Consider the following 27742-nt stretch of genomic DNA (forward strand, 5'->3'; position numbering starts at 1 on the left):
AAAACAGGACTTAGGGATGGCTGTCCACAAGGACCAAGCTCTTTCAGGAGACAAATCATTTTGAAAGTGATTTAACAATTTCTTGAGTTGCACTACAACAACATACTGGTATTAATCACTGAAAAAACATTTACATTTATGCACCAGTTACGTGTAAACAAGGTGGAATGAATTAAGAGTGGTTTGCGATTGTTGCTGCTTCCAAACTCGAGGTGCAAAGTCAGACCGGCTATTGTTCCTGTGCACTTTGTACTGCAAATTATCTTTCTAGTCACAAAAAATAAAAACATATTTGTTTATATTTACATTGTTTACAATAGTGATATTAATACACACATCAATACAATCAGAAGGTGAAATTGGCTCATTTGTGTGGCTCATTCAAATCACGCTCACACACACACACACACACACACACACACACACACACACACACACAATTCAGAGAAGAACAGAGGAAGAAACCTACTAGCATTAAGTAGTACTCCCTAACAAGTGCACCCTAACACAAAGGACATACTCTCTGCTCTACAGAGATCAGCCTCCGTGTTTTCTTGCATTTGTGATTTTAAAGTAGCACCTCCTCTCTCCCTTCCATCGAGCCCATCTGTCTCGTTTGAGCTGATAATGAACCTGCTGAGCTGACTGCGGAGGTGACACTGACTCCATCACTGCAAATCCACCGCTAACTCTCTTTTTCTCCCCCTTGATCTCATATCAGTTTCAGCTGGATTTTATGGCGTGACATCTACAAACATTGTTTAGCTAACGCATATCATACTCAGCTGAATGATCCAGTTATTTAAAGTTAAGAGACTGCTACTTTTAAAATCGCTTTACAGAAATTATATAAGTCATAAAGGTTTTATATGAATAGATTTGTTTTAAAATTCATACCATAAAATTTGAATTAGCTACCTAGATTAACCTCACATTTTACTTCTGATCCTCTAAGATGTTTTACCCTCAGACTTCTTATTCAGAGTTTTTCTGCCAGATGTATCTCTCTGCTAGCAGAGTGACAAAAGGATTTTTGTTTTTAGATTTATTCTCATAGCTATATTGTCTGGTGTAGTCACCTTTCAAATGCATTTAATTTAAAATGCAAGGTTCTGATGGATGAGAGGGATCTGTGGCTCTGAAAGCCAAGTGGTTGTGTTGACTAATTTGGTGAAACCCCACAGCTGCAGGTGCGCCATCAGCTGCACATCCAAACAGGGCAGATGCTCCGCAGACACGTGGTTTTCATTGTGTCTGCTTTTATGTTTCCATTCTTTTTCTGTTGTTTTTTTAAAAATAGATGTGGACAAGAACGCCGTCTTTTATTTTCTCTGCCAGCTACTTCTCACTGACCTGGTCAGGAACATGTACTGTATGTGGTGCATGGATTAACCCTGACCTTTTGCAAGTGTCTCCTGTGTTTGTGGGTTTGTGTGTGAAGGTAGGATTACCGACTACTGATCATGTCAGCGCTCAGACACACGAGTCCCTACTTAAACTCACAGCACTCTGTCACACACACGTGTGGATGTACACACACTGGTAACCATCCAGTGTGATTCTGAACTTAAATATCTTAATAACAAAAGATATGAACTTGGAAAAATAAGATTTTTTCAGGTTTTCCCTGATAAAGAGCAGACCTCAGCTGCAGCGACACGCTGTAATTAGTGAGACAGCATCTCTATCTCACCTTTTCTTTCTGTGTGTGTGTGTGTGTGTGTGTGTGTGTGTGTGTGTGTGCGTATGTGTTGACTAATTGCTCAGGTTAGATGAGAGTCATTAGTAAATGATTCATTTTATTAGGCCACTGTAACTGGAGGTTACTTTCTCAGTTGTGAATATTTCAAATATTACCCACAATTATTTTCATTTATTTGTTTTCCCTTTCTTTGCTTTCCTTAATCTGTGTAAACTGTGTGCATTTTGCCTGACTTTGGTGCAGATGTGTCATCTCTTCACTGGTTCTAGCATCAAGCCTCATCAGTTGCCATTCGGCGTGTGGTGTGAGCCAGTGCTCGATTAATCACCTGAATGACCAACAAAACACTTCTGTGCTCTATTAAAATATTACTGGTGTAGTACTTTACGTGTTGTGGTTTAAAGTGTAGTATAGCGAATGCTGGGATGAAGAACAGAATTTCTCTGGAGAAAAAATTGAGAGTAACGTTGGCATCCGGCCACTGGCAGCAGCATCCAGCCACTTGCAGCTCCATGTTGTCCTTTTTCTCTGTCTTTTCTTTGGCTCCTTTTAGATTGCAGTTAGTAAAGCTGTCATTCTCTGTTTTTGTCAAGACTAAGGACACAGCCGTCTTGTTTGAATAAACTATTAGATTTGCCACTGAACAAACTTCACCAGGAGCTCATTGCAGACGTTCAGTGTTAGCTCTACATCGTAGAAACCAAATTAACATGTGTAGTGAGTTCACGCCTCATAAAAATCAATTCATATTGATCATTAAATATTGTATGGTGTCTGCCCAACTTTATAAGAGCTGCAAAAAAATCTTTTCATGATTGATTTATCTGCAGATTTTTATGGACTTATAAATAGTAGTTTGGTCAGAAAAAAGTGAAAAACTAACATCATAATCCCTAAGAGGGTGGTCTATATGACTAATTGTTCAAAACCCAAAGATATTCAGTTTGGCAGGAAACTAGGAAAAAATGGCAAATCTTCCCCTTTACAGGGACAATAGGGACTAGTCATCCACATCAGCTCCATAAACTTCAATCCATTTCCTCGTTTTCCTTCTTTTTTGCTTCTTAGTCCTTTGTCTTTTTTCTTCTTTTGTATCCGCTTTTGCCCCCGTTCTGTCTCCATCATCTTTTATCTCCCCGTCTTTATCTGTTTCTCTGTTGTCTTCTCTCTGTGTGTGTCTATTCTAAGCAGTAAAGGTCAGATACTGATGCACAGCATGAATTTGATGCCTCCCCCACATTACAAGCTCACACTCTCTCTCTCTCTCTCTCTCTCTCTCTCTCACACACACACACACACACACACACACACACACACACACACACGCTGACAGACTGTGTAATTATGTAGGTGTTAGAGGAAGATTTGAGAAAGATGGAGAGCACGGGTGAGCAGAGGGCAGTATCACTCCCATGTTCTGGCAGTGGTTCATTATGTATTAACTGATTGTAGAGTAGGATACACACGGTATCATGACAAACTGCTGTATGAATTTATGTGTGCAGATGTAATGTTAAAATTACATCAGTCAGCCTGTGGGAAAACCTCCATAGATAGTGTATTTGGACATCTATGCAGGTTTGCATACATAATCTTTAATATCATATGAAAATGATTGTGTTGGTGAAATATTATTGCTAACAACAAATTAACATAACTATGGGTTTTAGAGGGTTTTTGACTTTTGATGCTCCAGTGGATCTTTGCTAATTTGTGGTTTATTTATGAAAAACTTGTTTTCTAATTAACAAGATGTTGTCAGGGCCCCTGATTCAGTTAAGTGATCATTACATTAACTTACATGGTGCTTTGAGCATTTAGAATTGCAACATTTAGTTTCTGTTACTTAATGTCATCTTATCATTTTAAGCTAAAATGACAAAGATTAACTGGTTCCAGTTTATCTGAAGATTTGAAAAAAAAACTGTAGAGCTGCAAATATTGGTTATTTACATTATATATTTTCTAGCCTTACTGATCAATTAAAAGAGGTTGGGAAAGACAAAAGAAAAAGAAAAGAGAGAAAAAATATCAAATCCAGTTTTTGATAAGCAAAATTATTAATCAAGGACATAATCGTAATTAGTTAGAGGGCTGTGTGTGTTAAGACAACTTACAAGGATAAAGTAGCTGATGTTGGCCTTAGGTTTTAACTGGTTTTGTCCTGTACTTAATAATAGGGTTCAGCTGAAAGTCTCACAGGAAACTGGGGGAGAAAAGAGGATGCGATGCAATAAACGTTGCTGCCCGTTGTAATGTTGTGGCCCCTGGGCCACTGTGACATCCTTATATGCTACAAATAGCCAAGGGACTTGTTTCCCGACTACAAAGAGTATTTGTAGGTCTTGAAAAATCTTCCTGACTTAACTTAAGATACTTTTTCTTATTTTATTTAATTGTGAATTGTCAGGAGGTGCAAAACACTTCTAACATAAATTTGTGATTGTTTGCAGTGGTGGTTGTACATTCAAGAGGCTTTTCAGTACTTCTTGTGGAGTTGGAGGAAGAACAGTCAGGCCTGTAGCAAACAGTGTCACTATACTGCTAGTTAGCAGCTCATTGTCTCATAAAAGGCAAATGTGATATTATAAAATCTTTATTTAATTCTAGGCCCCCTGATTTCTTTTCTTTGGCCTTATTATTGAACCCTTTCAATACCACATGTAGTATTGTCTCCAATACGAAGTTAACTCTGCATAAATTCTGTCTATTGAACTTAAGTAAAGGTCAGGGAACGTGTTTACTTTGTTGGCTTGATTGTAGTTATGGTTTGGGTTTCACAACCACGTGCATCAGGTTCAGACAAGTCTGCTGCAGTCTGGGCCGGTTACGGTTGACAGTCAGGAGATAATGAAATAAATTGTCTCTCAGTCCAGTGGTTGCTGATTTGAACTATATTAAACATGTTTCACTTTGTTTCACTCATCTGTGCATCTGTAGATTTTGGATTGCTTGTGGAAAATAATTGGCAACAATAGTTTTTGTAGCTCAAATGCAAGAATACATGTTAGAACTGGAGTTTGACGGTTGCATAGCTGAGAAACTTTAAGTCTGTTTTTGTAATATCTGCTTCATTTGTCATTCAATCCTTACTTACTGGGGTCTAAAATTTGGCTTGAATTCCCTGGACTGCTGTCAGACTAAAATCCATGTATGTCTGTGGAAGCAGTCAGGTGTCTGCTCCTTGTAAAATCTAGTAATTATACAGGCCGTTCCCAGTCGGACATGCACCTTGTGTGTGACAGCCAAGACAAGACTGGGTCCTAACACTTCCCTGGAACTCCAGTAGTTACCTCTAGTTGTTTCCTGCAGTCTGTATATTTTTGGATATTGAAAGTGGACTTTTTCTTTGCCTCAATTTGCATTGTCTGTTGCAACAGCCATTTGCATTTCTCCAGTGACTTTGCATGCGTTTGTGCTCATTCAGTCTGGAAACCCCTTTGTTATGTATTTGGGCAGTAAACGCTCAGCTAAAGCCTGATGGTGAGTGAGGGATTTCACCCACCCATAATCACAGCTCACTGCTGCAGGAATGCTTGGCATGAATATGTAAAATAATTGACAAGTGAGAAATCCAAGCCGGTCATGGTGTTATAAGAGGTGTGATCACTGAATTATTTTGTATGTGTGATAAAATTGTTTTGTGTTATTTGAAAATCAAATTTTTTTTACCTTGTTTCTCTAATGTTGGCTATGAGCTAAATCACCTGCAGCCTGTGTTTGTGTTGTTACTGACAGGTCATTAAAAGTGCAAAATGTCTTTTTTTTTTCTGTCTCTAATGGGGTTGACATTTACAAACATGCTTCTGCAACATAGCTAACAATTACGCCTCTGTCTGCTTGTTAATAGCTCAGTGAAGTCTATAAAACATTGGACTAATTAGAAATTAGTTTAATATTTTATTAAAAGAAGTTTTTAAAATCAGTCCAGCTCAGGTTGTGCCCATCATAGCACAGACTGGTTATGACTAAACATAACATCAGTGTCTGTTGGAAGCCCTTATTTTGGACTTGGGTTTTATAGCAACAACATTTTCATATTAGCTAAAAGTGTTCATTGTCATGGTCTTTGCAAAGTTTTATTTTCATTTTTTTGCTTGTTAATTATTAGTTTGTATCCATCCTCCCCATTTTTCCAAACTGTTAAGATGGAAACCACTCTGTGTGTGTGTGTGTGTTTCAGCAGTATGTTGATTTGACACTCCACCACTATGACTGTTAGTAGTCAGTTCACAGACAATAAGCAGTTCTCTCACTCTCATTTCTCTCTTTCCTACTAATAGAAACAGAGTGGGTTTTCTGAGTGGGAGTTCTTTTGGAAAAAGACACTGCTGACTCTGCTGGACAAAAAAAGAGGGAGAAGCAGTAGTGCTTGCCTCTAAAGTGTCAGCTAACACAGAATAAATTTAAATCTCAAAGAATAAAAAGTATGTATGTATGTCATGTTTAATAATAATAATAACTGCATTATTATTATTTGTATTTATTGCCTGGTTACTAAAATGATCCTGCAGCATATATATATATATATATATATATATATATATATATATATATATATATATATATATATATATATATATATATATATATATATATATATATATATATATATATATATATATATATATATATATATATATATACACAACAATATATATTTTAAAAATGATTATTACATGTAATGTAGCAAACGTTTTTAGCTACTTCAATATTATGTTAAAAAGTACTTTTGAAATGTGGTGCTTCAGTAGAGTGAGGTGGGTGGTAACCAGATCGAGAGAAAGATTGTCTTTGTGGAAATGTTTTGTCACTTTTCGTTTGAACTATCTTGTTTAAAACCAGTTTCGTACAGTAGTTCCCGTCCTTTAGGGCTTGTGATACCGGCAATTTATTGGCAAGTGAAACTATTAATCATATCAAATTATCTTTTAATCTATATTTAGGGCCTGAAGATGTAAAGACGCTTAAAAAACCCTTAAAAACGTAGAAAGACATTAATTTTATGCGCTCCTATACTCATGTTCATACAATTCCTATGACTGCTTACGTCAATCAATCAGCCACAACATCAAAACCCCTGATAAATGAAGTGAATAACATTGGTTGCATCTTTACAGTGCCAATTGTCAGAGATGTAGATGTACTGTATTTTTAATACAACAGTCCAAAAGTTCATTGCTGTTCACAAGGTAAATGTGACCCTGGTTTAATTTGTTTTGTTTTACGGGCCATCAAGTGTTTTTATGCAGCTGCTGTTTTATTTTAACTGAAGATATTCAAATTTGATTAGACATTTTAACTAATGTTTGGGTGAGGGAAGAAAGGAAGAGAAAATCGTGGTTGAATGGCGGGATAAAGATGTAAACAGCACTAGATGAGGTTGAGGAATGTAAAGAGAGAGAGCAGAAGAGAGAGTGATAGTGTGAAGGAGCAATGATGAGGAGGAGGAGGACGATGAGGAGAGAAGCCAAGGCCTTTGGGCAAAGCCAATACCGCCTACAGATGCTCTCTCCTTCACTCCCTCCCGCTCTTCTCTCAGTTTTCCTTTCTCTCTCACTCCTTTCTTCTCACTTCACGTGTTCTTGTCCTCTCATCTCTAAGCCTCCCTCTTTTTCACACTCGCTTTCTCCTCTCTTTCTCTCTAATCTGACCTGCCCTCCTCCCTTTCTTTCTCTCTTTTCCTCGTCCACCCCCAGAGGAGAAATGATGTAGGCCAGTGGAGATGTGAAGTGAAGGGCAGGCTCACTAACTCAGTCAAACACACACTCAGACCTTCCCCTTGTCCAGTGAAAAGCTACATCTGTGTTTTTCCAGATGTTATTCAGAACCCCAGCAATTCAGAGGGATAGGTTCTTAATTAAATTACTACTTGCAACACTTATGTGAATGTTTTTTTTTTTTTTTTGCCCTGTCATGCAAAGAGCAGACTAAAGCACAAAACTTACAAACTAGACAACATTGTTGTCTGTAAATATGAGCAGCAGACGGGAGAAAAACATTAAAGAATGGTTTGTTTGTTTCCAGTTTGGGTAGTGCATATAAATAAATCTCATTAAACATCCCTCTGACTTCCCTGTATTAAAAGATCTCTCTGCTTCTGGCTTAAACTTGCCTCCTGATGACAGCACTTTTCAAAAGCTTCAGTTCAGACTGTCATCTGGAGGCTCTAACCATGGGCAACATGCTTTTACAGAGCTCCTCCACAGGACATGATCTGAACTAATGATGAAAAATGAGGAGTTTTCCACCTAGAATCTGACAAAAGTCAGAGGGTTTAAAAGCATTAATGTACATTTACACACTAAGCCATAGAAAGATAGTTGAAAATTGGTGAAGTCAACCTTAACAGCCTCCAAATTGTAATTCAGAGTTAGAGATTCCAATTATTTTCTGACACTTTTATTTTTCACTTAGTTAAACTGATCCAAGAAATGTCAACAAACTGTTGGCAGAATTCCTGCAAATGCACCACTGCTAAAGCTACGTCAAGATAAAATCCTACATTAACGGTAATACGTACGGTTGATTCGGCTCATTTTAGCAGAGCTACTTACTGCTCCTTTGTAACTGGAACTGCGAAAGATGAAGGAAGAAGGAATTAAGGCTGTTGGTGAATTGGTGCTAGAGCTAACAACCATGGAGAAAAGCTTTACGATGTCCCGTTGTTCCCATTCAGAAGAAACTGTGTGAGAGCAGCATGTAGGTCTATAGCCATGCCAGCTACTGTCACTGTGACAAAGCTAACATGCTAATGTTACTGTTTTAGCATGTTCTCCATCTTAGTCTAAGGTGTTTGTATGCTAACATACACGTCCTCCCTCTCCATAGGTGGACAATTAGACATGTTGTTAGGTTAACTGGTGTCTCAGGCAGATGTTTGTCAGCCCTGAGACAGACTGGCAACCTGTCCCTGGCGTACCCCAGCTTTTGCCAAATGACAGCTGGAATCAGCTCCAGAACCCTTCACAACCCTTAACGGGATAGACACATTTTTGACTGCTGATGCTGTATCCATCATCAGAGTTGTTTAATTTGATCCTAAAGGGGAGCAGACATGAAACAAATTTCAACGCAGTCCATCCAGTCGCTGTTGCAGTATTTCAGCGTGCATCACAGATGTGAGCTGACCAACAGGCCAACGGTGCCATCACTAAACCCACAGTTCAACTGATGTCAGCATGTGTTCTTCAATAACTCAGGGACACATTATTAATGAAAACTTTTCAGTCTGTGAAAATGCTATTTCTAGCATGTTCCAAATTTTTTCCACTGTGGCTTTGAGGGATATCGGTTCTAGGAAAAATGGTATTCTATTAAAATGACTATAAATACTGTTTTCCATATGTGGGACATAAACATGAAATTCAGAGAATGAGGGCACAAAAAGATGAGAAGGTAACACTGACATGCATTGAGAGACCCAGACAATGCTTATAAATAGAGGGAGGAAGGTCAGAGGGAAAGAGTCAGGCTTCCTGTATCCAGCCTCAGAAACGGATACACACTCACACACACTTATATATATGCACATCCAAAAAACACACAACGAATAGATAATATATATGTTATAATGTTTTACACATATGTAGTTTTCTTCTGTATTAGAAGCTGGCATTTGTTTTTTTTTTGTCCTTCCAGCTTATCCTGTGAGTTCAGGGTCACCACAGCGGATCACTGTCCGCATGTTGATTTGGCACAGTTTTTTTTTTTTTTCACGACGGATGCTGGCATATTGAATTTATTAAAATAAAGTTTCAACTAATGCCCAATAAAATCAGAGGTTAACCCATTTAGCCTTAGGAAATAATCAACGCTACCATTTATAACTAGCCAGAGCCAAATGTCCTCAAAGATGGTTTGTCCCACCTACAGTGCAAAATGTTTTTCTTTTTATTTCTAAGCATCTAAAAGCACTGTATAAATAGCCTAAAGAATCAAAATGATTTATTATTATCTGTTGCTCTATTAATAGATCTTTTAAATGCTTCTTGTTTTCTTCTACTCTATCCCATAATCTCTACTTGTTTGTACCATTTCAACATTGCTCTTTATTATTTATGCTATACATCTCTATCTCTCTACAGTGTGTGTGGTTGCTCTTGTGTGTGCATGCCTGTGCATGTGTGTTCGTCTCAGTGGTCACTTGCACGTGGCATTCACAAGAACAGTATGTTGTCCAGAAGTGCCTGCACGGTAACTTGGTGTGTGTGTGTGTGTGCGTGCGTGCACATAGAGTCGGGCGTGCGTTTGCGGGAATAGCGTGTGTGCTTGTGTGTCTCCAGTGGTCACTTGCACTTGGCATTCACAAGAATAGTGTGTTGTCCAGAAGTGGCTGCATGGTAACTTGGTGTGTGAGTGTGGGTGTGCGCGCGTGCGAGCGTGGGTGCGTGCGTTTGTGAAGATCGTGGTAATAGGAGTTGATGGTGTACCCGGCTGCAGCTGCTCTCACACACCCACTCCCTGTCAGAGACACACAGGGAAGAGAAAAGTAGACTATAATTAAATATATTATACTTATTAAAGCAAATACTGATTCCGTATTTTACTGTTAATAGACAATGTGACAAATTGGTTATTTTTACATAAACCTTAGAGCTGTAAACTTAAGGATTTTCACGTTTTCTAGTTTTGTTTTACTCTTTAGGTCCATGACTAAAGTCTACACTGACCTAGTAGACATGTTTTCTGCAGAGATGTGTTTAGCAGAGCAAGAGACAGGCACATCAGGCTTGTCAGAGCAGGCACAGACGAAGCGGTTTTTGGTAAAGTTCAGTTCCATTAAGCCACATGAATCAACATGCCCAATACAGGGAACTGATACTGGCTCACTTAGTTGTTTTTTAGTGTTGTAATCAATTACACCTGTGTCTGCTTTGTTAAAATGTCATGTGCTAAAAGGTCCATACTGTGCAAGGGGGGGAAAGCCCCCCTTCTCAACAAAGGACATTCTGACAAAAAGACCATATCAGGATAACTCTTGTGTCTCCTGCCCCCCTGCCCAACCAGCTTATTTGACAGGGTGAGCACGTGGACAGACAAGTGCATGGAATAAGTGTACCAATTGCTGTGCTAGTTGAGAGATCACCATCATCCACAGGTGCATGAGGTGGTTTACTTGGTAGATAATCAGTGTGGCTGAGTAGGGTGGAGAAACAGCTGGCTAAAATCATTCAAGCTTGTGGCTTGTTGTCATCTACTGCTGAGTCACCTACGTACAAGCAGAGCTAAAGTATCTGGAGCTCTGTTTGTTTTTAGTGGCTAAAAAACTGCTGTTCCACACAGACGTAGAGCTGGAATACAGGATAGAAAGACAGACAGGGAGGAAGACTGACAGACACAGAGAGGAATGCTGTATGCTCAGATAAAACTGGGAAGGAAGTCTGAGTGGGGTTGCCATGACAACCACACCCCCACTTTCCCCACTATGCATGTGCAAATACACACATTGACCAGTCTCGGGCAGGGAGATGGGAAATGGGTTTTGGTGGATTATTGTAGAGTGTGTGCAGATAAGAAATTGTGCAGGCTCACAATAATTTACCACACAAGAAGACCCATCTGTAGCTCACTGTAGTGATTCTGTCTCAGTGTGTGCGTCTTTTGTGGGTTGATTTCTTCCTGCTATTGTCACTTGTTGTATGTATGCAGTCGTGTTCCTGTTGCTTTTAGTGTGTATTTTGTGTTCTTGAGGTTAGACCGAGGCTGAATCTGGAAGCCACACTGTTGTATGATATGATTGTACGATAGTGCCTATAATTATCCATTGGTCACATCGTTGTTTAAAGGCATGTAAACACACACCGTGTTCATTTTATTAAGAAAACAACATTTTGACATTTAGTATATGAACCTTTGTCTTTTTTTTACTCTACATGGCCTGGCATGTCCTCTTTGGGACACTTTTCTAACGTTAAATTTGTGGACAGCGCTTGGAGGATACTCAGGAACTGCCCAGAGTCCAACCTGCCTGCCTGCCGAGGGTCACAAGACTATAACTTTCCGATTTTTTTTTGTTGTTGTTAGTTTTTTTAATAAACCCTTTAGATACAGTAGTAAAGTCCTGTGTACATACTGTCCCTTTAGTTTTTTGTTTCCCTTGTGCACTTTTAGAAGGTAAAGATTCTTCTGCTCCACTACAGGAATGACCCTGACCCTTTTAGGACAACCGAGAACATTTTATTCCTTCCTATTCTTTTGGTTATTGATTTTCTTGTGGGCTTGTGGCTCCTAATTCACATTCTGACACACAGTTTGTATTTCAGAATCTCTTGGTAATTTGTAAATTTTTTAAAATGGGGTTGGAGGGACTCAATAAAAAGAACTTTGAAAGAAAGAAAGTTAATTTCACTCAGATTCATCTTCCTAACTCTAGAAAACTTAATTTCATAAGATGCTTGTTTCATGAGCGGCCTTCTGTGATTGATAAAGATAATTTCGAATCTTAAAACTTTCAAAATACAACTGACCTTTGCTCTGTAGTGTCTCTAAATGCCTCAAAGGCACACTGAGTGTGCCGTGGTAAAGATGTAGGTTGAGGGAAAAAGGGTGCATTGAGTGTGTAGAGACACACACCACAAGCTGCTCACATTCTCACATTACAAAATGATACACGCAGTTCATAGTTTACAAAAATTGAGCACTTTTAATGGGTTGTGATCTTTTAGCACATTCATGTGCAACACTGCCCACGCTGTGCTAGAGTAGTGGTGTAACTGGAATTTTAGTTCTACTTGCTGTGGTGAAAGCTGTGGTTGTTGATGTAGAAGCAGTTACTCTGCTGAGGCAGAATCTCAAGCAAGAGAAAAGCAACCGCTGTATCTGTTGGCATTTAGGATCATATGTATAACACACTCCTGATGAAAGAAACCATGTAACCAAATAACCTAATGAATTTGCATGTACAGACAGCAGAAGCAGTTTTCTTAGTGGCTGGAGTTGCGTCGTGCAGTACATCCTTTTGTTTTGCCTGTCTGTCTCTTCATAACTGCTTCACAGTCAAATGCCATCCTGTGTTTTTGTGGCATTTTAAAGCTTTATTATGAACAATAGAAGGATGATAAGGACAAACGGAGAAGACATGCAACAGCAACGTTCTGCCCTACTTGAAGTAGGAATCTGTGGGTAATTGTGTATGTCTAACCTCTAATCCGAATGGGCACCCTACAGTTTTAATGTACAGCAGCAGCAGGAGGAAATGTTAACTTAACAGTTGCAGTAACTTAACACAGTTTTGATTTAGCTGCAGAAAAGTGAACATTAATCAGTAAAGCTGAAGTCAGTGAGGTAACATAGAAACACAGTAACACTAGATGCATTTTCTGTGAATCTCTCATGTACAGAATATAAATAGATTGAATAGCTATTGCTGGAACTGTCAATCACAAATGTCCACAACCACAGATTTAGACAGTTGTTCTGACAAAAATCTGAAAGATTAAAGATCTGAAATGAATGAAGAGGTTGTGGCCATTCACCGCGATGTAGCGCAGGGCATCCTGACCTAAATCAAAGGATTTTATTATTTAAACAAAAATATGTTCTTATTTGTTTGCTTGGTCCCCACAATAAAAAAATATCTTTATACATGTTCTGATTATTGTACAGTATGTTCAAATTGACAGCCTCTGTCCTGAGATGCTGGAACCTTCCTGGCTGCTTTGTCATGATGCCTGTGCGAGATTTTCAGTGGTGATCAACCTTTATCTACTTTATCTATCACAGACTATTACCTGAGGCGCTGGTAGTGGGACTGTAGAGACACAGCATGTCTCTCTCTCTCTCTCAAACACATATGTACACACTCTGTCTGGACATGACATGTCACCAGTGGCAATGAATGAGCCTTTCACATTAACCCAGATAGAGGCTGAGAGAGAAGGAGAGAATGGTGGTGGAGAAATTGGGAGGCGATAGATTGAAAGTAGACTGATAAAGAAACAGCGGAACAACAGAAGAAAAGAAAGAGCTTGGCTGAGACAGTGATGCTGAGATCTGATGGTATGTCACTCCTGAATTAGTCGCGTGGGTCAAATCTGAACAGTCTGTCACTGCTGGTGTTTGTTGAGCTGCTGCCTTCTTACTGGCTGATAGCACTTATAAAAGGGCTGGTAACAGTGATGCAATGTGTGACCTAATAAAATACACCAATTCACTGGAAGATGGCACTGCCCACATGCCTATTAGGGGTCTGCCACGCATATTTCAGTGTCATCTGTTGATTGTTAGTGGTATGCAAACTAAACATTGTATAATACTCTCCAATTGCATACATTAGTTTTTTACAGGCATGTTGTTTGCTCCTACCAGTCTCCCTTTTGGTATGTTGTAGTTTGTGCCACATCAGCATTGTGTGTTACAATTCAAGATTAAATGTCTTTTAGCGTGATGTGTTACTGAAATATGACTTTTTACATGATGTAAATAACATTTTAATATGCCGGCTGGCATATAGCAAGTCTTACCCATCAAAGTACACTTAAGACAAGTTTACATGCCTTTAAATGAGCTTTGCATTAGCCAGAAAGCTACATCCATTCACCTCACTTACACGATATAACTTAATTGTTAGTCTAGATAATGTACCGTATATCCCAAAAGGCAACAACACATCCAAAATTTATACAGATCAAAAATAGCAAAGCTTTTTGTTTGGATTACAGTAGCCCCAACCTAATTTTAGTTCAGCCACGAAGTATACTGATGTACAAAAGAGTTCTTCACCCCATTCCATTTAAATTCAGAGAAGACGCTGATATAAGACATTAACTCATGGTAATTTAGCTTTTCTGAATAAAGTTTACCAAAAAGACTTACATGTCACACTGAAAACATCTCTATAAATAAATAAATAAAAAGTATAAAAGTGAAAAAAAGGGGCCTTGAAAACTTGAAAGCAACTCATCTTTAATTTAGCCATTTGGTTTTGGTAGGAAAACAGCGAGTTTAATTGATAGTCATTCTAAATGTGTGAGGAGTTGTATATGGCAGTGGAGGCAAGTTGAAACAGACACTAGTACTCTGTGAGTAAAGGCTGCTTGATTAGCCATGTGATGGTAACTGAAGTTTTCTGAACTGTCAGCTCCAATGTGTGAGCACCAAGTAAATGACGATGCATCATACTGTAACTTCTTGTATATAAACTACAGCTGACCGATCACTTTGTGTGGTTTGTGTTGTTTCACCTGTTTGTTGGTGCTTTGCAGCTTTGAAGGACATGGTGCCTCACTTGTTTCCCACCTCCACACATAGGCAGTAATGGTGGATCAAAGCTGGAGGTCACACCACTGGGAGTTGGTTGGAAAGTTTATCTAATCATGTAAAATTGATGTAAATGTGCACATTTTTGAAACCCTTTCAGCAGAAAATGTATCATTTATCATTGCATAGTGTTAAAAATGCATTGAATTATTTAAGAATGTGTATTCATTTCATTAGTTTCATAATAGTTACTGAGTTCTCTATCCTAAAACAGCTAATGGAATTGGTCTTTAAATCCTTGTATCAACCTATGTGCTGCACAAATGTTGAGCTAAGTGGTTCTTTTAGGAGAGCAAATCGATGTGTGTGTGCATGTGAAGATGAAAGCATGCAAGCATGATGTAAGCTCACATACTTGTGGGTCTGCATGTGTTTTAGGTTGTCCTTGCCAGGTTATCTCTTACGTAATGTTCCAAATATAGATCAGATTCACCTGTAAGGCAAGGAAGTGGGGAAAGAATACACAGATGAGAAGGCAGAATAAAGGGAGTATTAGAGGAATGGACGAGGGGGAAATGAGAAATAAGGTTAAACCTTTTTTTTTTTTTTAACTCTCTTTGAGGTCATGTTTTAAATCAGTATCATGATACTGAGATTGGTGATAAAGTGGCAGTATTTCCAGTTGATTATACATCCACAGACAATAAAAATGCCATTACAAATGTATGCATTCATATATAACATTACATAGAACATGAAAAAAACTTGTACATGTGTATATAAGGTGCCTTTAAGCTAACAAAAAGAGACCGGTGAAGGCAAGTGGAGCACAGCGATGAGCTGCAGTGGATCCAGTGTCACAGTCCATTGGACACCACTGCTCTCACACTTAATATTCTTTTGTGAAAAACCTCCATTGGCTACAATAATTCCTATTTCCATTGACGTAACCTCTCCCCTGTTCGGATGTCCACAAGTTTTTATTTATAACTAGGTGTAATCTTTACTTAATTCATAACTCTGTACTTTCCACATCTTCGACCTTTACTTGAATCTAAAAACACATACACACACTGTTACACCGTACAGAGCTCAGATGTCTGGTGTCAGGTCTCTGTTACCAATTACCTGACCTCTGCTGTGAGCGCAGGGAAAGAAGTGTTGGGCTTGTCAGTCCGTGCTGGGTTTCTAACAACAGAAGTGAGAGAACCTTTTTAGAAAAATTATGACAAATGTTGGGGCTGGTGGAGAGGGTGGAACCAGAGGCAGGGTGAAAAAAGCGCGTTGGTTTGAGGGGCTTCTTGTATACAGGTGAGTAAAACTTTTGAGTTGCTGCTGCTTTGCCTTTTAAAACTGTGTATGTATGTGTATCATGTGTTACAGAGATCGTAACCGGTTTAACGTTAAACCGTCACAAAATAGGTGGGTTCTTGAAATGATTGTTGTCGTCACCCACTCTAACTGTCAAATCGAATGGCTCCGACTGTGCTGTGCTTTTTAAGACTGATAGTGTGTGTTTGGTCTGGAGCTCTAAGGACTTTCTGCAGCTTTCTTTTGGCTCCTCGAACATGCCTTAAATTGTGGTGTCTCATAACTCAGAAGTACAGGAATGCTGTGAAATAAGAACTTTCTTGGCTGTTACACATAAGTAAAGTCAGTGTAAGTTATGTTCATTGCTGTTTGGGTTTTACAGGCCACTGAGTTGTTAAAAGTTCCAAAGTGTGAGTGGATGTATTTTTTTTCTCTCAATGGATTTGGGCAGATAATGATAATAATGATGAACAGCTTTTCAGAATCTTGACAGAAGGTAAAAACACAGACTGCAGCTCACCTACAAGAGGGCAGGAGAAATTTCACAAGATGCTGCTCGTGTCCCCCAAGAGTTAACACAAAGTAATATTAAAACTTTTTTAGGTTGTGCAATTTCTGTGATTTGTTTTGAATATTGCCAGCAGTGCTGCCAGTGATGGGAGTCACTGGTTAAAAATAGTTTGTGATGGCTTAGCAGCTTTTTTAAATGACTGTGAGGGGAAAAAATGAACCGCAACTGGTGAAAAATGTAAATGTCTGTGTTCATTGGTAGCCTGACTCAGTGTCGCTTTTCAGTTACCCACACTCACACAGTCATGACAGCTGGCCAGACCAACTAGGAGCAACTTGGGGTTCGATGTCTTGTCCCGTGACTGGTGGATGACCGGTCAAACTCCTGATCTGCAGCCGCTCCACTCGTACACTTAGGTGTAAACAGTGTAATTCAGAGTCAACCGACAGACCACATTTGCCTGCGTTTGTGAGAGTGTTGTCCAATGATAAAACAAGTCACTTGAGCTTAATAGTTCAACCTGTGTGTCTGGACTGTTCTAATTTTCTTGTTACACATTGTACAAACTTATCTGCAGAGAGAAACTGGCTTAACACCAACCCCCCACTGATGCAGTTGTGTCTCTTTTGTCAACTTCTCCCACATAATCACAACATCTTCTAGAGTCAGAAGATGTTACATTCGATTCCTCCCACTTGCAGCTGCCTTCTTATTTTTCCGGCCGTAACATCGTTTTCACTTCTCACCATTACTCTTCAATATTGTTCCATAGCCAGGGACCCGCTCGCCAAATACACTGGGATTTTTCAGAAACTGGTAAATGACTGTGGGAAAATATTACATCAGCGTGAGCTTGTTTGCCATCAAACCACAAGCAGCCTATTTTCCACCTTAGTCAAAGGAATACTACATAAACAGTTCCCATAGTAGTAACCACTGATCCTCCATGGTTACTAAGGATCTGTATTTAAAAAGAAGACGAAACACAAGGATTATATTGTTCTACGTGCGTGGGCTGTGAATTGGAGACTGTATATGCAATGTATGTGTGTGTGTCCACATATAAACGTAGCATTCAAACACATAGGATGATGAGATCTATGTCTAAGTAACTTCATTTACTGTAAAGTTGCTGAAACATGCACACACACACATGCACAGAGCAGATTCTCTACCAATATAATTACTAGATCAGCTGCCGATGGTCCCGCTGTGCCGTTGTCATAGCAACCCCAACAGCCTACCTCTGCAGGAAGAGGAGGAGGAGGAGGAGGCAAAAGAAGACAAGAGGGAGGACGAGAAAGAAGAGCATAGGATGACGAAGAGTCATGGAAGAGGAGGAAGAAGAGGAGGAGGAGCAAGCTAGTGGGTGGAAAAAAGATGGATTAGAGGGGGAGATCTGAGAGCTGGAGGTAGATGACAGAGAAAAAGGAGACAGAGTAGAGGAAGATAAGGAGGACAATAGAAGAGTGGAGGTGGAAGAGGCAAGTGATTAGTTCTAGAAAAGAAGAGAGGGAGAGTTTAAAGGGGAATGTGCCAAATACTGAGAACAGTCAAAACTGGGATGAAGAGGCAGAATTATACTGTAAAGAGAGCGAGAGAGAGAGAGAGAGAGAGAGTAGGTGGTGTTCAAACTGGGAGCAGCTGTATTTACTTACTCCACTATTCATGGTTCAGTTTAAGCTCTTCACTGTTAGCTTTCAATATATGAAAAATGTCTGTTTACGTTAAACAATATATCTCTTCTTAGTCCTGGTCTGTGATTTTAATCTGGCTTAATGCTGATTACTTTTAGAGCTGCAGTGATTAGTTGACTCATCAACTAGTCGATTAACACAAAAGTAATTCGAATGCAACGTATAAACAAAAGTGAGTAGCTGTGGTGTGATGTGTGATGTTTGACAGGGTGGGTTTTCCTTGTTTGCTCCTCATTCCTGTTTATCTAAAAGCTTTTTAAACAAGTTTTATTTTTAGATTGATGGACTTTTACTGGATTATTTTGGGGACAAATCCACTTACAATAACTCGGAGCCTAAGTGTTTGTGTGTTAGCAGACCTTAGAAAAGCATTATGCTGTAGATGTTTTGGGGGGTAGGGGTTAGATTGAGCCTTAAAGCCTGTGATCCGGTCTGCTTTTAGTAGATTAGGACTCGCCAAAATATAATGCTGCTCCATGACCTCTGAATGAGGGTGTGCGTTTGGATATTTAAATGTGCATGTATCCTGTTTTTTCACGTACTTTGTTGCTGCTTCCTTGTTTTGTGTGTGTGTGCAATTTTTGCACAATTGCTCTTCAATGTGTATTAATATGTAAATACGTATAAATTCCGATGTTTTTATTATGTCTTCACGCTCACAAACAGACTCTCATACAGTAAGCACCTGGATTAAGTGTGTGTGTATGAAGGAAGTGTAATTGGAACAAGCTGGATTTTACGGTTTTGTCTGTTAACCTAATGACTTAGACGTCAGGACGAATAAAAAGCAGCAGGTCTCGTTCACTAATGTTTTCCAAAGTACTTTCTTAATCTTTTTCCATAAAAAGTCTGCGTATGATTCAAGATTTCTTAAACGGCAGAATTGTTTGTACATATGATGGCATAATGATGAATCTAATTGCACCCACAGACCAGTGCGATGTGAGTCCACAGTGCTTTAAAATAAATAAATCATGGAAGTAATAATTAAAATGGTATATTGCTATAATATATACAATATACAATGCTATAATAAAAATAATAGCTAAGTAGTAAAAAAAAGGTGCAGTTCTACCAGATTCCCTAATAGATTTAGACCGTGTGTGTGTGTGTTTTGTGTGTGTGTGTGTGTGTGTGTGTGTGTGTGTGTGTGTGTGTGTGCATTTGTGCTGTTGTCACCCACGCAGTGCTATTTTTATCCCAAGAATGGTGAGTGTATGTGTGTGGGTCTTCTGTGTGTGTCAGGGCGTGTCATCACATTACAGGGTGTGTAAGTGGACTCCTCTTTGTTCTGGTGGGTCATTTTAGACACGCGGCCACTGAAACTTTCAACAGGAGGGTCAGATGCTCTATACAGCCTTTTCCGCAGACACACACACACACACACACACACATCACCTTTTCTCAAGTCAAACCAGTAATACACACATAAAAAAATGCACAGATATACAGTTTTGGGAAATATTCACACTTTGACAGGTGCCATGGTTATGGTAAGAAGTTGATTAAAAAATGTTGGTTTTTGGTCCATTGAAGGTTAATTGACGACTCAAACAATGTCTGCTGTTCTTTTAGTTACTGATTCATTCTAAAATTAAAAATTAATAGATGGATACATACAATATGCTATGATATAATGGGTACAGTGGGTTGAAACGTCTTGCAGAAAGATGGAGTGGGGGCGTATGACATGGTGGGATGGAGAATAATTAAACCACAGGAAGTAGATAAACATATAAACAATAGAGAAATGAAGAAAACAGAGTAAGAATAATAGGGTGAGAGTCAGAGATTGAAACATGGAGAGAGAGATGACTGCTGACTCATCCACTGACAGAACAGATCTGTCTCTGTCTCTCTCTCCTCACCCCAAAGTGCTGCTGGCAGTCTCTCCTCCAAGCTGTTCCCATTTCTCCTCAACCAGCTGAACCCGCTCCTAACATGAATAATTAAATTAAATGACATACTAAATTATACTGAAATCTCATTCTGTCAGTGATGTAACTGTGCTGTGGTGAGAGAACTGTGTCACAGATAAGGATGACAGCACTACTTTTTCCCCCAGTGGATACTGTATTCAGATAATGGGATTGTTAATACAGTTTCTTGTTTATTTTTAGGAAAGCAATCTCCCGCTCAGGCCTCCAGCACCTCGGTCCATCCCAACTGTCACTGCCTCCTGCATCCAACGGCCCCAACAAGGAGCTACACACCTGCTTGGACTGGACGGTCAGACATGCACATTTTGTTTCATCTTCAGGTCTTTGTGGTATATTGTGTTTGCTTTGCTAAAATGTACACGTGTAATTCAAAACGTACATTATGCATATACATGAGGTTCAAACACTGCTGAAAAAGATTTTGGTTTTAGTTTAGTTTTCTGTCATGCTGAAACTCTCTGGCTGACTCACTCATGGCATTTGGATTTTTGTGCCAACAGATTTGTTAGCAGACTGGTTTCAGCGGCCGTATGTTCATGTGGAAATGAAAAGCAACAATTTTCTTTTAGGTTGTTAATTATTAGTAGGAAATGTCTTTATAACCATGTCTTTTTCTTTTGTGAAGAACAGTTTTTTATGTGTCAGGACTTCATACGCATGTGACTTCTTTGTTTGCAGAACAAAATGCCTCGCAACGCGAAAGAGACATTTTAAAATGCTTTCTGCTTTGAGACCAGGTACTTAGGGAAATGCCAAGATGCATGTAAAAAGAGAAAAGAAAAAGAGGGCAGTAAACATTTTGGGTGGCAAATAAATACAAATATAGATTTCTTTATATTTAAATCCATAGAAATCAGCATGTGACGCTTGATAATTTTCTTTACTGATGGATTTCAAACAAAGAATTACTTTGTTTTACAATAGTTAAACTGGATGCTTTTTCCATTTGAAACAAGGGGAGCAAGAAATAAGACCCTACTACCACTAAGATACGTTAGGGCCCAAATCTGAAAGCATCGGAAATGCTTTAATGCACAAAACTTGTAAAAAATGCATTCTCTGAAACGAAGAACAAACACAGAACTCAGTGTGGACAAGCTTAAAGTCTCTCTTATTACAGTTGATACACTATTGTTCTGCACAGGAACTAAGGTACTAAATAAATCATGCATCACTAATGAATAGTGAATAAAACACAATGTATTATTAATTGCAAGGTGTAAGTAGACAAACCACAACTGAGATTCCCCTGTGGCACAGTCTGCAGGGATACTTCCACCACGTCACCGCTGGCCTTTAACTCTCTGCACAACACACACAGATACTGGCTGAGCTTAGTCACTAATTAATATACAGTAAGGGGTTGATTTCCTAAGGCTTTACAGCCACTTTACTATAGGTGCTAATGAATCTGCTGTTATTTGTGCATATTTGTCTTCGGCTGCCTCAGTGTTTAAGCTACATTATAGAACAGTTGGATATTTAGACCTTATTTTTGTGTTTTCCTTATGATTGCAACTGTATAAAAAGGCTTCTTGAAAGTTATTTACCTTGATGACTTTGACAGACAATTTGGAAACCGAGAGATCAGAAAAAGAATAGAAAGCTGGTCTTTTCTCATTTGGAGAAATATTCACATCTAAAGGTTTTTGAATCGGGCTCGCCCTCTAATCAGTTAGAGAATTTAATTGATTTCTTATTGATTACTACGTTCTTCAGTTTCTTTTTTATTGCAATTTGAAAATGTCATGTGCAGAGCATGATTGCATGTAGCAGAGCGGATGAGCAAATTATTAGTGCACAGGAAGACTGACACTTTTTATTGTCCTCCAACACAATCTTTCTCTCACACACACACATATTAATAAACAAAGTTTGGTTTACATTTTTTTTCCTCCACTAAGTCATCAGGCACATGCATGCAGTCACACACTACACATGCCTGTGTGCATATGTGTTTGTTAGCTCTTGAATCAGTAGCACCTGTAGCGTATTGATTAGCACCTTAAATTAACACGCGCTGTGAAAATACCCACCTACTCAGCGGCAGCAATTATATGCTTGACACACTTGTTGACCGCTTTCTCTGCAGACTGGTATGTGCATATGGTTGCAGTTAAAGGTGAAAATGATCAGAGAGACAGATGCACAAGGATAATATGAGCTATTGTATTATTGTTCCCTCCTGTTTATTTTGCATGTCTGCAGGAGAACGCAGTGAATGGAGATCATCTGTGGATGGAGACGAGTTGTTCAGGGGAGCTGTGTTATCTCGGAGAGGATGCCTGCTTACTAAAGACCGCGGTGAGTAGAGTATACGCAAACCAGGTTAGAATATTAGGATGAAAAGTTTGATGGTAGCTAGCCAATATGAACATTAAGACAAGTTTTCCTTGCTGTGATCCCTTCTTCAGTTTATACTGACCATAAAACAAGGATTCATAATGGGCGTCTAAACTCTGATATAAACGTTAGATAAACGTTTGCTTGCATTTTTGCACAAAGGACAACTATAGATTTGTACCCCATCATTACATTTAAAGTAGATCTTCACTGATATTTTGGTTCTAGTTTGGGTAGTACATGAACATAAATGCCATTAAACTTCCCTTTGAATTCCCTATGTTGAAATATCTCTCTACTTTTACTTGGGAAATACCCCCAGATGACATCACTTGGAGGAAACCTTAGTTCAGAGTATGTGGTCTTGTTGCTCACACTATGGAGTTTGTAATCATGGTCAACCTGCTTTCTCAGAGCTCCTCCAGATGACCTCATCAGATGGAGTTGTTTTTCGGTCAGAAACAGAGTGATATTTTAATATTGGGAAGTTAGAGTGAACATTAAATTAATGTACATTTACACAGCAATCAGAGAGTGTTTGAATTTACTTATGGGCATCTGACTCTTCTTTTAACACAGACTTGCAATAAATGTGAACCTGTCCTTCAATTACTTCATTACAATGCGATGAGCTGATGACTTTGATAGTCCCATACGTCCAAAGCACCATGATTGGCCATTGTGTCCCTAGCCAGGTGGGGACAGTCTAAATGCAAGGAGACTGGCAACAAGCCAAACATTACATAGGGAAGATTAAGGTCTGTGTTGTTGTAGAATTGCAGCAGTAGTAGCTTTTCTATTTCTGCTGTTTTGCTGGATTTCACCTTTTACATTTTGCTGCGTGCGAAGACCGTACAGAATTTTATTTTCACATATCCATTGCTCAATGAATTTTAATGCATGTTATATGCATTATATGCATTATATGCATGTTATTCTCCACCATCTCTTTTCCATTATTCATCATGGCTGTATCAAGTCAAATTATGGTCACACATGTGCAGAGCAGGTGGTCCCAGGGTTCAGGAAATGCAGTCTACCAATTTAGCATTATTTTAAACAGGATGCTACATGCTTATTCAGGTGAATCATGACTACAAAGCAGTGGAAGAAATTACTTAAGCAAAGAGAGAAAGAGGGCTCTCAATTTGTTAACCTCAAGCGTACAGAGCTTTGTAGAAAGCGTTTCAATTATAGGTATTATGGACCTTTCTTCTCCCTGCACAGACCTCGTACAAAGAACAGCAGCACTTGGAGTTAAGAGCTGAGAAATAACCTTTAATTCTGACTGTAATATAATAGCATCCTGTATCTGTACATTTCTATTAGTAGTATGCAATTACAACGAGTGTATAAGAACGTGGCGAAGCTGCTGCCAGTTAAATGGAGCTGGAGCAAAAATAAACTCACTGAACTGTAATCTCTCTGTCATGAAATAACTTAGATAGATATTCTATCAGTGCTCGGTGCTTTTGGCTACTTAAAAAGACAACCTGACCTCAGTGGGATCTCAGATTGCTTTAACAAGTCATAGTTGATGAGGATAAATACATTCCTACCTGTTCTCAGCTGGATATAGTTGATTTAGTCCTGGCAGTCTGAAGGATGCAGCTGAGTTTTTAAACTCAGCACTGACAGTAATGTGCGTGAGCCATGCTGGAGAATATGCTATCAGTCACCTCTGTTTACATTAGTTTGGAAGGAGACGCTTAAGTCTATATAGCAACAAGGGGCTGAATGACTCGACCTAAGGTGATACTCTGCAAAGATGCACAACTGTTCACCATAATTAGTTTGATATTTGTGCAGCAAACTTAATTGAGCTTGTTAATGTCATGAGAGTTACAGTCTTGTGAAATGCTAACCATTTCTGCTTTCTCATAAATTAAATTATGTTTTCCTTATTGCTCACACTGGTTCTCTAGAAACCGTAAATTGATATAAGCCAGGACCACAGTGTATTAATCCTTAAAAAGCACTGAACATGTTTCACTGTCAAATTTGTAAAATTTATATCTAAGAGCAAGAGTCATTAATCACTGGCAAAAACACATTTCCTCATTGTATAAATTCTTACACTTTACACTTTAGTCATTTGGCAGATGCTTTTATCCAAAGCGATTTACAAGTAAGGAATACACACCAAGGGCAACTTAAGACGACACTGTTGCTCAAAGACAGATGAACATAATTCCAACCACTAACCCTGCGGTTCACCCTGTGGAGTTCTCTCCCAACTGAGCCACAGCTGCCCCATGATGAATTTCTCTATAACAGTTATATTATTAGAATTTACCCCGAAGTTATCTAACGTCCTGCTCTGTCATCCAGTTAGAGACTTCCACCAGACTGGTTCACAGTCTCTGACTGGGCCCATTTATTATGCATCTCATAGCAGAAAATCGCTCCCAACTGGGCAGAAGTTCAAAGAATTGTTGTTCTATTTTTAGGGCTAATACTAAGAGGAATTTATGAACACTTCTAATTTAGGAGTTTACTGCTATCTCCTTAAAAATCTTGGCTCACCACAGGTGTCTCAACTGGTTAGTTGTATGTTAAGACAGAGGCATGTTCAGATTCTGTGGTAGTTTAAACGAACATTCAACAGTTTTTGTCACAAATGTGATGCAGCATGACAGAATGACACTTTGATCACTCTTACAGCATCTACAACAAAGCAGATGTGTGGTAAATACGTTCGTCCCTTAATGCTGCCGCAACCGAATTATTACCCCCCTGGAGTCGGTCAGAGCATCTTGAAAGAGAACATGTTGTTTCTTTAATGTGATGCATTTACAACTGGGATTTGTAGGTTAGGAGTTCACAGGATGAGAACAACTGTTGGCCAACGACTTATGAGTGAAAGGCTGGGTTAGAGTAGCACTGTGCCATTAAGTGCCGTGAACCCACTGAGACCACTCCATTATGAATCGTAGCATTTCTTCTCATAATTTGTTGTATGAGCAACAGCAGCATGGTGAAATGATTTTATTGAAGGCCAACAGCACTTTGGAATCTTGAGTGTTTGCCCATTATTTTTTATTATCAGTCACACAGTGATAAACAAGTGAGGCTTTCTCTGATCTTTCAGTTCAAGGTTTTTGTAATTTATGGCTTTAGTTTTAATTAAATTAAACTGTATAAAGAGAAACTGCTTTTGAGAGAAATGTGTTGCATTGGATGAATTTCTTCATTAACTACAGACATGTCCCCACAGAATGTAAAGAGCTGCTTTGCCCAGGTAGAGCTGCTAACATTGGTTGAATGTCCAACTAATCTGAAGCTTCCTCATCTTCATGCTTCGTTGTTCATCACGTTTTTTAACAAACTGTAAGATGTTAGCTGCTAGCTAAGTCTGGCACAATGCATTTTTTCTCGCTGTATGAGATGCATGTTCTTCTACGTGTTCCCTGAATGTAAGTGTAATTATAATGCATTTTCAACCACATTACATTTCCTGTGAACATAGTGAGAATATGTTGACATGCAAGTATGTAGATACTAAAGATATCAATAAAATGTTAACATAATGTCAGCATCATTTTCTTTCTTCACTTTGAAAACCTCTATAATGTCACTGTGTCCCCTTTCGAGCCCGCGGTCATTCTTTTGTTATCGCTGTTGATAAAAGGCGGCTAAAGAGTTGTAAACTGAATGGAAGGAGAAATGAACTGAGAAGTGTTGAGCCACCTTGAGCACAATTGAGTTCCTTTGTCACTGTGTAAACAGGTTGTGCATAACGTTCGTGTGTGGTTTCACACTGCTTGTATTTGTTGTCTTGTGGTATGTTAGCGTTGTGTATCTCACTGCCTTCTGTGCTCTTGTCTGTTTTATCCCTTAAGAAGTCGGCCCCCAGGAGGAAATGTGCAGCCTGTAAGATTGTTGTTCACAATGGCTGCATAGAACAACTAGAAAAGGTTTGACACACACACACATAGACATTCAGAAAGCATGTTACCTTTTTATGCATACTTGATACACTATCATTGTCAAAGAGAATTCAATTATAAAACATATATTAACAAGTTTGACATCCCACACTTATTTGTGAGAATTGAGTTTCCTGCAACATTGTTCCTGTTCCGTTCTGTTATGCCATATTTAGAATAAAAATGAGCGGATGAAGCTTAGTTAGAACAGATGGACGGTGGGTAACTTGCACAATACTGTGTGTTACCACACAAAGTCAGAAAGCAGTAACAGCAGCAAGAGTGAATTTGATAAATAAGGTTGTAATAGAGAAGACTGAAGGCTGAGGACAAACTGGTACAGTGTATTTAATTTTCATAATTAATAAACCATGGAACATGGTCTTGTTTTTTCTTTCAGTGTGCTTTACAAACCCCATTTTCAGAAAAGTTGGGACACCTCGTGAAATGTAAATTTAACAGCAAACAGTTTAACTGCGATTGAGACAATTTGTATTGCGTATTGTATTTCTGTTTAACATTTATTATGCGTATCTATATTATTTACAAATAGAAAATAATCCAATGATACAAATGATTCTTTTAGTTACATTTAACACAGTGTCCCAACTTTTTTGTTTAATATAATTTGTCATTCTGAATATGCCCCAAATAAAACATTCAGTGGTATAATAATTTCTGTTGGGAGCTAAAGTGTCAAGTCAGATTCTTGCTTTGACCAAAGATGTCGCGGCATAAATGTGCATAGGGTCTTTTCTGCTCATAATTCGTGTGCATTTGGTGCCACTAATAGTGTTTTGTTCCATTTTGTTCTTGTTTTTCCCCTTTCTCAAGATTAACTTCCGATGTAAGCCAACCTTCAGAGAGGGGGGTTCTCGGTGCCTCAGAGATGTATGTAACTTTGTGAGTTGTGTGTCAGTAAGTCTTCTGATGCCCGTGTGTGTGTGTGAATTTAAGAACAGCTAAGTGTGTTTAGCATAACTGTCTCTCTCTCTGACAGCAGAACATACTGAGACATCACTGGGTCCACAGACGAAGACAGGAGGGGAAATGTCGACAGTGCGGAAAGGTTAGAACAAACACACACACACACAGACACACACACACAC

At 38.9% G+C, this 27742-nt stretch overlaps 1 protein-coding gene across 13 annotated transcripts in view; it reads left to right on the forward strand.

The window, feature by feature from the left end:
- dgki (diacylglycerol kinase, iota) overlaps positions 1–27742 on the forward strand; it is a 67530-nt gene that overhangs the window by 10819 nt on the left and 28969 nt on the right. For 4 of the 13 annotated variants that reach the window (XM_067490903.1, XM_067490907.1, XM_067490908.1 and 1 more), the window contains exons 2-6: positions 20542–20650; positions 22570–22665; positions 26547–26621; positions 27468–27524; positions 27634–27702. In XM_067490903.1, coding sequence (XP_067347004.1) covers positions 20542–20650; positions 22570–22665; positions 26547–26621; positions 27468–27524; positions 27634–27702 — 406 coding nt within the window. Of the gene's footprint in view, positions 1–16142; positions 16214–20541; positions 20651–22569; positions 22666–26546; positions 26622–26850; positions 26971–27467; positions 27525–27633; positions 27703–27742 lie in introns of those variants that run through there. The other 9 variants (XM_067490904.1, XM_067490909.1, XM_067490912.1 and 6 more) reach the window with 6 other exon arrangements.

The sequence above is a fragment of the Channa argus genome, chromosome 21, assembly GCF_033026475.1.
Source record: "Channa argus isolate prfri chromosome 21, Channa argus male v1.0, whole genome shotgun sequence".
In the NCBI taxonomy this organism is placed as follows: Eukaryota; Metazoa; Chordata; class Actinopteri; order Anabantiformes; family Channidae; genus Channa; species Channa argus.